At 39.6% G+C, this 10,837-nt stretch overlaps 1 protein-coding gene across 2 annotated transcripts in view; it reads left to right on the forward strand.

The window, feature by feature from the left end:
- Nucleotides 1–9,692, forward strand: part of kif18a (kinesin family member 18A) — a 35,200-nt gene extending 25,508 nt beyond the window's left edge. Inside the window, exons 14-18 of one of the 2 annotated variants that reach the window (XM_080418351.1) lie at nucleotides 2,544–2,597; nucleotides 6,904–7,276; nucleotides 8,657–8,749; nucleotides 8,955–9,058; nucleotides 9,369–9,692. In XM_080418351.1, the coding sequence (XP_080274477.1) occupies nucleotides 2,544–2,597; nucleotides 6,904–7,276; nucleotides 8,657–8,749; nucleotides 8,955–9,058; nucleotides 9,369–9,499 (755 nt within the window). In that variant the 3' untranslated portion in view covers nucleotides 9,500–9,692. Of the gene's footprint in view, nucleotides 1–2,543; nucleotides 2,598–6,903; nucleotides 7,277–8,656; nucleotides 8,757–8,954; nucleotides 9,059–9,368 lie in introns of those variants that run through there. The other variant, XM_080418352.1, reaches the window with a different exon arrangement.
- The last annotated feature ends 1,145 nt before the right edge of the window (nucleotides 9,693–10,837 follow it).

Here is a 10,837-nt window from a genome sequence, read left to right on the forward strand (position 1 = left end):
AAAGACAAACTCACGAACGAAACGTCCGGTCAATCCCAAATTTGAATCACATGTCAAGAGTGGTTTACTCAACAAATCCCCAAAATGATTTCCACTTTGATCCATAGGGGGCGCAACAAATGCTCAAAATGTAACCGTTTGATGCAAAAACCTTATGTTGGGGGGATCAATCTTCTCAAAATGAAACGCAAGTGATCTCCGGAGTGACCTGACAATGTAATTGGCTCAGCCTGACGGTATTCCTCCCAGCGTATTCCTCGAGTCCCGGCGGCAGCGACCCGCGACTCGCGTCGGCGCAACCACACTTTGCAATTGCCCTGAATTGCGACGCGTCTAGTTACTAATACATTTGTAACATTTCATATCGTTGGTGTTGGGCAGAAACCTCTTATCTCCATATTTCAACTTTTATTTGGTATTACTTTGTCATACTATAGTGTCACACAAAAGTAGCAAAAATAGCAGATCTACAAGCTCAAAACGCATCGCATTTTTTTTTTATTTGAATCCTGAAAAGTAACAGGACATTATGAGGTTTCCTCCCGACAGCGACCATATACAGTATGTCTCACAGTTGAAAGGCAGCTGCAGCATATAGAGCTTCACACATCTGCAGTTCACTGCAGTCACTCCCGCAAGCATAAAAGCTACCAATCTTTTGTGTAAAATGTATTTTTTTAAAACCACCGCTTCCAGGCCAAATATCGCGCAAAAATCCTAAGTGGAAAGAAAATCACTGGACGAGTGTAGGAGTATAGGCAGAGTGACACAGAGTAGGGACAGAAAGTGACCGCAGGAATTGGTTGAATATGAAGCATCTAGGGATGAAGTCTATCATATCTGCAGATCAGTTCGGACATATGCAGACAAATTAATGAACTATAGAAAAACTAGAAAAGGTGCTTTTCAGAGCACGGGTCTCCGCCAGGTCAGGTAAGTTAGTGTGGGCTAGCAATGTTCGGAATTCAGGATGGAATATGAAAAACCGGACGGATCCGTCTTGATCACGTGGGAGTAATATTAAAAAGAGTACACGGGCCATGTGAAAGACCCGTTTCGTTTAATGACTATAGAGATACTGTGTACAGATTTGCGGAATTTTTGGACAAAATCTGTAGGAGTACAGTCAAAAAATGTTTTGCACAAATCGTCCTCCTGGTGGCACTATAAAAGGCCCATGTGAAATATTTGGGGCAGAGGTTCTGCTCTGGCATCCAGGGAGTGTGTGTGCACAGTTTCGCTGCGATCAAGCCAACGGTGCCAGAGATTAGCTGTACACAGACAAAATGACACACGGATGGACGGGGTAAAACATACTCCTGCCATGCCTTTCGGCCTGGCGGAGACAAATATATGTGGATCACCTCCTTGCACGTCTTAGTTTCACATTATATGCCAAATTTCTGTTAATGGTATTGCATCTTGCTTTTTAGTTGCACATACCAGTGGTATTTGTGTAGGCCTGCTGTTATTGAAATTGCACTTTCTATAGTTGATCATTATTTTCGAATTTACATCAAGATTTTATTTGGCCAATCGCGCTTATCGACTCATCTCAGAAGTGTGTGTGTTTGTATCTGATAAGATGTATTCTACAGAATGATGACAACACTTGCATATGATTGTTGTTGGGTGGAAACCGTGTACAAAATCGTTCCTTTTTATTATTTTAAAAACACTTTTAACACACACCATGGAGCACACACCATGGTACATGAGGCCAGCCCAGAGGTGTCCCCCGTCGCGAACGCACACACGTGGTCGTCGCGCGAACACAGATAATGTACATTCTGACACGTGCCTCCCCAACGCGCACGTGCATGTGCGTGTCCGCGCATACACGGCCGCGGAGGCGAGTGTTCTGTGTGTGCAACAGTGTGACGCAGTGGGGCTGTAGATGCGACGCATGCACAGTTTGAGCAGCCACAGTAAGCATGGCGACATTCTTTGACATAAAAATGCGAATAAACAGCTGAGATTTAGTGATATCGAAAAACGGGCTTCGCAGTCCTATGCACATGGTAATGGTCAATGGCTGTGTGCAATTTGAGATCAATAGCTCCAGGCACTGAGGAGAACCGGGCAGAACAATTTTTGGGCTCAGAGGTTTGGTCTCAGAGGTTTGTGGAATTATAGGAGGATGTTCCTGACCTTGAAATGCTATATTACCTTGATATCAACCCCTGAATTATTTGAAATAAAAATGTACAGGTACATATTTATATGCATGTCATATTTATCAGTAATGTACATATACTGTATACCAATAGCCTTTCACACAATGTTTCTAACTCTAAACAATATAGATATCAGTTATTGCCTGATAAGAACACAAATATTTGTGTTTGTACAAAAAAATCTTTGTAAGGGTTTGTTTGTGTGTCATTGCCCGCACAGTGAAGACAACATGGTTGAAAAACCAAAATATTTCCAATTGATCCATTATTTGTACTGTATGTATACAGTGTATATGTGTGAATGCCGACTGTATCTTTCTTTTGATAGTTCTGAAGTTGTTCTTAATCACTGTATTTGACTTGCAGGTGCAGAGAGCCATAAGAAAAGAATATCACTCGGCCTCGCTTCATCATCCAAAGGTAAATCTACCCCCCACGCCCTGTCATTAATCTAAAACCCCTGCATACCTGTATCAAAGCCAACTCTCTCTGCCTTTCCATCTTTTTCTCTCTTACTATACTCTATATAACGGGGAGGGGGTTGTCAGTCATCTAAGGGTCAGTCATCTAGTTGTGAGTGCTAAATACGCACCAGAAAAGTTCATAAATGAAAATACAGTTTGATTTACAGTTATGCAGCGCTGCAGACATCCTGCCCCAAACCAAAGTTAAGTAATGAAATGAAATGAACACTCAAGACTTCCTTTAGGGAGGAAAAGGTTCACAATGCAAACCTTTAGGGAAGCATAACAAGGACGTTTATGAAATATAGCCCCCCAAATTGACTATAATGATATTTTCGACTGAACAGGTGGCCTCCATTTAATTGAAACACATTGTGGGAAATTGTACTTTTTACACCACTGTTTTGTTAAGAATACAAGAAATTCAGCTAGTTAATCTTTATTCACATAGGATATTTTATACACAAAGGAAACTCAACATCTGCAAGCACAATTTATGCATAATAAACACATGTAGTGCATAAGAAAACATCTAAGCCAATTCAAAAAGTATGGGTGAGAGTGAAAAGGTTGGGGTAGGATACAAACCTGAGTTGGCGTTGGGAAGAAGTGGACTTAGTTGTAATAATTATGTAATTTTGACCCTGACCTTGATGGTGACTTTGACACTTTGACCCAAAAGTTAATCAGCTCTTCAGGCCAACCCACTGATCATTCCTACCAAGTTCCATGAAAATCTGCCCATCCGTTCTCTGGTTATTTTGTTCACAGCCACCCTCACAGACGGGAACAATAACAATACCCTGCCAGTCATGTATATAGGCAGGACTTGAAAAAAGTCCAGATGACAACAATATGGAATTTATATTATTAACAGTGTCTATCTGTCCAATAAACAATGTGGTTTACAGTTAGTGAGAATTTACTTCTCTTGGCCAATATTGATAATTGATTTTTTTAAATTTATTAATATCGTATCGATACCATGATCCCAATATCGTGTATCGTGACGCAACTACATACAACACAGTCTATCTACACTAGTATCTATAGGTAACTGTTGAATTATCTAACATATTCAGATACATCCACACAAAGCACCACTGATAAAATATGACGGCTGTCCTGTCTAGCTGGCCAAGAACCAAATCACAATGCCTGCCGATTAAATATCTTTCTCTTTTTATACTGTAGCTCAGTATTTAATTATTCTATGACCAGGGGTCCTTGGGGGTTCCAAGGGTTCCCCAGCTAAATGATTGATAGTTGGGAACCAAATGGACCGTTACTGGTCCATAACTCCGACAGTGTATAAATGGAGCCAAATGGACCCTTAGGGTGTTAAATTAACACTGTGGATTTTGTGTAGATTAGTGGTCCCAGAGATAAAAACAATTACACCAAATAGGGGGGTCTGTGGCCTATTTCTGTCCTTCTCATCAATCGATATCAATCTCATCAATCCCTCGCTGCTTCCTCAGCCTTTTCTGTTAGCCACTGCATGTTATGAAAAATGGCTCCACCCTGCAGCCTTGTGAGCCAATCATATTGAAGGTTTTCTTTCCTTTTTTGTAGGGCATGGATTTGGAAATGTTAACTCTTCGTGGAGTGGATATAAATAGCCAAACTGTGAGATTACTCAAAAATATTAGAAGGGACATTGCGGCAAACGCTCAGGTTCACAGGAGAGGGACATTATTTGCCTAAATGTGCTCACTGTGCTGCCAAATTTCAATTTATTTTATCCTCCTCCCCTTTTTCTCGTTTGTCATAGTATTTTTGTCTACCTCCTCCCTCCTAGCTCTCTCGCGCCATCTTCAATCCTCATACTCTCTCCTTCTCTCTCTCCCCGCCACATTTTTCTTCCTTCGTGTCCTTCTCTCTTCTTTTGTTCTTTTTTCTCCCAGTGTCCGTCGGTCTGGGTATTGCTACTATTGGACCATTCTTTCCCTCTGTGTGTATACACCCCCCCCCCTTTTCTTTATTTGTTCCCTGTCTATCTACAATCTCTCACCCCAACCCCTCTTGAGCTTCATTCATGAAAATGCAAATCCAAAGCAGGGCAGGGACGACGTCAGCAGACGTAGTCTCCCCTGCCCACCAGCTAAAAAGCAGCACCATGAAAAAAAAAAACAGACAGCGGCAACCAGGCGACCCTAATTCAGTCAGCTTCCGCCAAAAATAGCAACTCATGCATGTATTAATCCCCTACACCCAAAAATATGTGATTGAAGGAACTCTGCCGCCATTTATTGCTAGGGACAACTCCTCCGTCACAGAAATGATCCATTTATCACTGTCCCCTCATCCTGCTGTGCAGTCTGAGTGACTACATTTTGTTAAATATTGTGTTATATCTATTCAGGGTGATGTAGGTTCCATTAATCATCTTTGTTTCCGCACATCATTTTTATTTACGTATTATGACGGTCATATATGACATTGGAGAAGTGAATATAATGATATTTCATATTTCATCCTTCATAGTCTGTGTGATCCATGTTTGTAAGCATGTAAAACAGTATTTGTTGCAGCAAATGTCTTATATTACATTACAGTCATTTAGCAGACGATCTCTGTCTATCTCTGCAATAGCGCAGCCTGGCGATTATTGAGCGAGTCAGGAGCACACGGACACGTGTATGGTCAGCACCAGATTCACAACTGACTAGACGGTTCGCTTGCGCTCAGCTAGGACGAATGATAAGTGTGTTCCCGAGGTCCCCATCCTCACACAGACCGGTACCTAGCCAGTTTGAGAACCGCTTATCTGATCGCCTTCACACTTGACATTGTACTCCCTTCTTCCTCAGAAGCACACCCACAAAGTATGAAGTTGATTGGATGAAAGGTTCTCTATATGCAAAGGAAAGACATGCATACATTAGATCTGGCCAGTATATTGATATTATAAAGATATTGTAATATGACACTAGTTATCATGATATTTCATACGTTTTAACCACTTAAAGGTATGGTAAGTGATTTTATTTGGTAAATAGCTTTATATTCTGATAGTACTCATTGCTATAGAGTGTTTGTTCAGTAACAGGAGTCTCCATGTCTCTCCAGCTCTTTGTTAAACAAAATTTTCAGGTTGGGATATACATTTTATTCAATCAGGATAGAGAACTCAGTCAGGATACAGATTAAACAAGTGAAAAGGGAAGTGATGACAAAGAAATTAGCAGACAAAATTGGAACTGGAACACTATCAAAATTAAGCTGATAAATGGGTACTCTATCCCGATTGGCTGAAATTCTGTCACCTTCCTGAAAATGTATGTCCTGTTAATTGAATAGCTGGAGAGACATGGGAGACCCCTGTTACTGAACAAACAAACTATATAGCAATGATTGCTCTCAGAATATAGAGCTCTAACCTTTATAACAAAAAAACTTTTTGTTTAAACCAAAACATTTCACTTACCCTACCTTTAAGCCTTATTTAATACTTTATAGATTTTTTGAAAGATTTTCTAAAATAGCCAATCTACAAGCTCACTGCGTTTTGCGAGCTTGTAGATTGATTATTTTCGCTATTTATGAAGATTGTGAAAAAATTAAAAAGAGAATTTATATTATCGACAAAATACATTATTATCGTCACAATATTGATATTGATTGATTGCAACTGGCAATCTGTTTTCCTTCGTTACAGGTTTGTCTTGTGGCTTGCTTGGCGAAATAAGGGACAATTTGTCTTCATCATAGGATGTCAGCTATATTACAGTTGTGAATAATAATAAAAAAGGGCACCTCAAGAGTGCTTCTCCCTCTCTGAACTGAGAGTAGCTCCGCCCCGGGGAGGTCCATTTGACTAAAAGAATTGAAGGATGTGAGACATCAAATGTGATTTCTCATAGGCAACCTTTAAGACTGTCATGGTTGCTTTGTCACTGTTTTTTAGCAAACATAATTATGTGCATTGGCATATCAATTAATGAATAATAGATTTAATAAATCTATCTACAAATTGTATGATCAAATGAGAGCATTAGGGAACCATGGGAGGGAACTTTGAGGTTATATGCAGAATGCAGATGACATGTGAGGACACTGAACTATAATATAATAAAAAGAATGTTGCAGACCTTGGGAAAACACATTATATACATAGTCCAAAGCTATGTCACTGCCAGTGCCAGATAATGTACTTTCAAAATTATTGAGCAAAACTAAATACGGCTTGACTTGAAATATGGCTTGTTTTACTTCAACCTGGATTATCTTGTAATTATTGTATTGCATTTGTGATACAGGAGATCATACCGTTGGGATGAATGACGACACCCCTGCAAGGAAGCCCACCCGAAGAAATCTTGCTGTGTCAATGCCACCACAGAGCCCCAAGACCACTGGTTTTGCCCAGGCACAAGCCTTTGAGGAGGGCGTGTTACCACTCCAATTTACACCAGAAACTGTTGAACATGCTCCTTTGACCCTGCCACTCCATCCCCCTGTATCAATTGATCCGAATATGACTTTTGACATTACTGAGTCTGATGGTCCTATTGCTAATTCAACCATCATAGTAGAAACTGGCAGCTTTTGTGAGGCTTCGACATCTGCAGTCCACAACCAACCTCTTAGGCCTACTGGGATCAACACCTGGAAGCAACAGACCACTAAAAGGTGAAAGAATGTTTGTTTGTTTGTTTGTTTCATTTATACTTGGCAGTATAAATCACCTGAAGTTGGACTGGCCGTTCTCAATACAAGTTACTCTACGCTCTGTAGAGTAACTGGCACATTATTTGAAGTGGTGGCTCAATGCTCTTTTTTGGTAGTAAAGCGGTAATAAATTAACTTAACACTTCATTCATGCATGTCATGCTTTATAGCCGCCTGACTAGAGCTGAATAATTTTATAGAAAATACCAAAATCGCATTATGAACCAAATAACAGAGGCCGCAAATAAATGCGTAAAGGCGGTCCAAATTTGATTTCTAAACAAGATGCTCTAGTGCCATGGGTATCATTTGGTCCATGTGTCAGGTGCAGTATTGGTAAAGTAAGTAAGTATCCTTAGGAACCAATGGTTTCCAGGCCATGTGGCGCATAGTTCAGGAGCCTATCTCCTGTTTCTGTAGCATGAGGCAGCTTGATGTACAAGTACACCCCCTGGACATGACGCTAGCATGTCACAGGGAATTACCCCCAATACAACCCTTGATGCTGAGTGCCAAGCCCCATATTTATATTCTTTGGTATGACCCGGACGGGGATTGAACCCCGACCTCCCAATCTCAGAGCAGACCCTCTCTGTGGCCCATATTGTTCTCTGAACAATAATTGTTTTCAAGTTCTGAAAAATGACTGACAAGAAAAAACTGATGTTATGAATCACAGTTTGAATGACAAATGTAATGTTCTATAAAATAACCACAATTGGATACAATATTTTTCAGCACTAACTTTGACAGACACTCTTGTTTTGTTTCTTGGTCGACCTTTACCCTGAATCAAACGGTGTCTATAAGCACTGAGTTTTTGTTGGCTTCTGGTCAAAAAAGAATCTAACAACAATATACTCCAATTTGCTAAATTGCGAAGCTGAATGAGTGATTGAACATACTGAAATAAATGTTTATACTGTTGAAGGCCCTGGGTTGATTTAGGTTTTCATGCATAATTGTATTCAACTATGGCTTTTAAAGACAGGGTGGAGGAAAAACTGTCAATACATTATAGGCAAAGAAAGATATAGGTTGAAAAGGTTATGCATCTCCTTGTGTAACATAGCTGGAGAAGCCACATTGTTGAATGGTATACTTTATGCATTGTTGTTGAATTTACTGGTTTTAACACAAAATATATATTGGCAGTTGTCATAGACATTGTCAAAAATTATTCTGAAAAGTTCTCTTCAATCCAAGTTTGCTCATATAGAAAACAACCCAATAAAAACATAATACAAATAGTAAAAAATCTTTCAAATGTTCTATGATCCCAAGTCCGAGCTCTTAATCCAAACAAGCAATACCACACTAACAGTAATTTGTGTCCAACAGAGAACCGATCCCATCTTTGTCAGACATGAGACGTACCAAGCCGCCCTACATGGCTTTGACGTCAGCTGCACAAGGAAAGCGTAAATTATGCCGGTAAGGTGTCTGTGCATAGAATTATTTTGACACTTGCATTGATTGGTTACATCTTGATGCATTTACATTATGTGATTAAAAAAAACATTAAAAATGGCTTATTGAATAACTTAATTTTATTTATGTGTTTTTGTTTAGTTTTTTGAGCAATTGTAAAAAATTATAGTATTGGAGATTGAACCTATGTTTCTACCCTTTCATCAAGGAACACCACGGAGGAGGGAACACAGGACCTAACGTCAGCACCTAAGCGTGTAAAGGTAGAGCCTCCTGTGGCCAGTAGACCCATGAAAGTGCGTCGTTTTGGGGGTGAGCATCAGCAGACAATAACATCAGTTTTTCCTGATAGAAGGAGACCTCTACATTAGGGTTGCCTAAGAGTTCATCTGTTTCACCAGGAGCCCCTGAGACAATGTAGCAGCCTCAACATTATAAATCCAAACCTACTGGAATGCGATTGGCTCGCTATAGAGTTGTATTTTTGAGGATAGACTTTTATTGCTCTTTAGTTTTGTTGTTGTTGTGTTCGTTGTTTTGTTTTTTTTTAGTTGCAATTCCTGATTCACAAGTATAAATCACTTGAAATGTTCCTAACCTTTCCCCTTTCTGCCCCTAGCAGAGAATCAGCCTGCCAGAAGAGTGGTAAGAAGCGTGTCTGAGGGTAATCTCAGCCTTCTTGGACCTCAAAAGTCCAAGTCAATTTTCTACAAAACCTCCCAGAAATTCAAGAGTGTCACCAGGAGGATGTAAAAAGTCATAATTTCCCCATCATCTGGCTATTTTGGTTTCATGGAGAAGACTTTAATGTGTAGGTTTTTTTTTAACAGGACAATGCACGTTAGACATTTTCCAACTGTTTTTCCTCAACATTTGTAAATATGAGAGGCCAATTTAACAAAACTGATCCACTTTATTGTTAAACCATGGTATTGTTTAGTCTTATTTTTTTATTGTGATCTTTGTTATTTTGACTACTTTGATGTACATAATAAACTAATCAAGCTAATTTTAAGCTAAAAACATGCATAAAAGATTATTTGGGTTTTTTCTTTCTGTGAACTTCGTTTATTACTGAAGAAAAGACCTTATGCACTAGACTAGACCCTGATGAAGGCATTGGTGAAACACAAAGGGAAGATTATTGACGGAAATAAAATGAAAATATTCCTCTATGTATATGCCCGACTATTAGAGGTGTTTTATTTACCCCATTTTCTCCCCAATTTAGTCGTTATGTCAATTAATTCCTCCCCACACACATTTGTGTGTTGTCACTGCTGTTGTTGCTTTACCACTGTGCCACCCGAGCGCCCTTAATTTTTTTTTAGGAGTGAATGTTCTCTTCATTAATTAATTACATGGTCCACTGGACCTTTGTCCTCTCATCTTATTTTTTTATAATAGAATAATCTTAAAGGAATAGTTCACCCACAAAATGACTTATTTTCTATCAATTACACACACCCCATGAAGCATTGAATTCAAGGTGATTTTTTTTTGTGCTTTTGACGCATTCCTGAGCCAATAATTTGATGACCACCTGTATTTCCTTGAGTCTCCTACCGGATACATTAGCATCTTTCTGCCGGTAATCAAATTATTGGCTTAGGAATGTGACAAAAACAAAACAAATCTCCATGAATTCAAGGCTTCATGGGGTGTGTAATTGATAGAAAATAAGTAATTTTTGGGGTGAACTACTCCTTTAAGGATTAACAGTTATTTGCTGCTTTAATGTAAATGCTGCTCAACTTGCTACAGCGGAGAACCGACACACCGTGAACAACACTGAAGCCAACGATTCGTTAACAAAGTGCACACCTACAGTTGTATCTTGCCATGACCATATTCACACCTACAGTGGGGAGCTACCAGTGCAACCATTCAGCAGCTCCACTGGAGCAATTAGGGGTTATGTGCTTTGCTCTAGGGCATCTCAGCAGAGGATGCTGAGGGAGTGAATAGCATTTCTTGCCAACTCTCCCTACCTAAATTATCCAGGGATTCCAACTGTTGACATTCTGGTCAAAAGCTCTCATCTCCAGACTTTAGACTACCACGACCCAAAAATTACCAATCCTTTTGAAA

The sequence above is a fragment of the Gymnoscopelus braueri genome, assembly GCF_963280865.1.
Source record: "Gymnoscopelus braueri genome assembly, chromosome: 1".
Lineage (NCBI taxonomy): Eukaryota > Metazoa > Chordata > Actinopteri > Myctophiformes > Myctophidae > Gymnoscopelus > Gymnoscopelus braueri.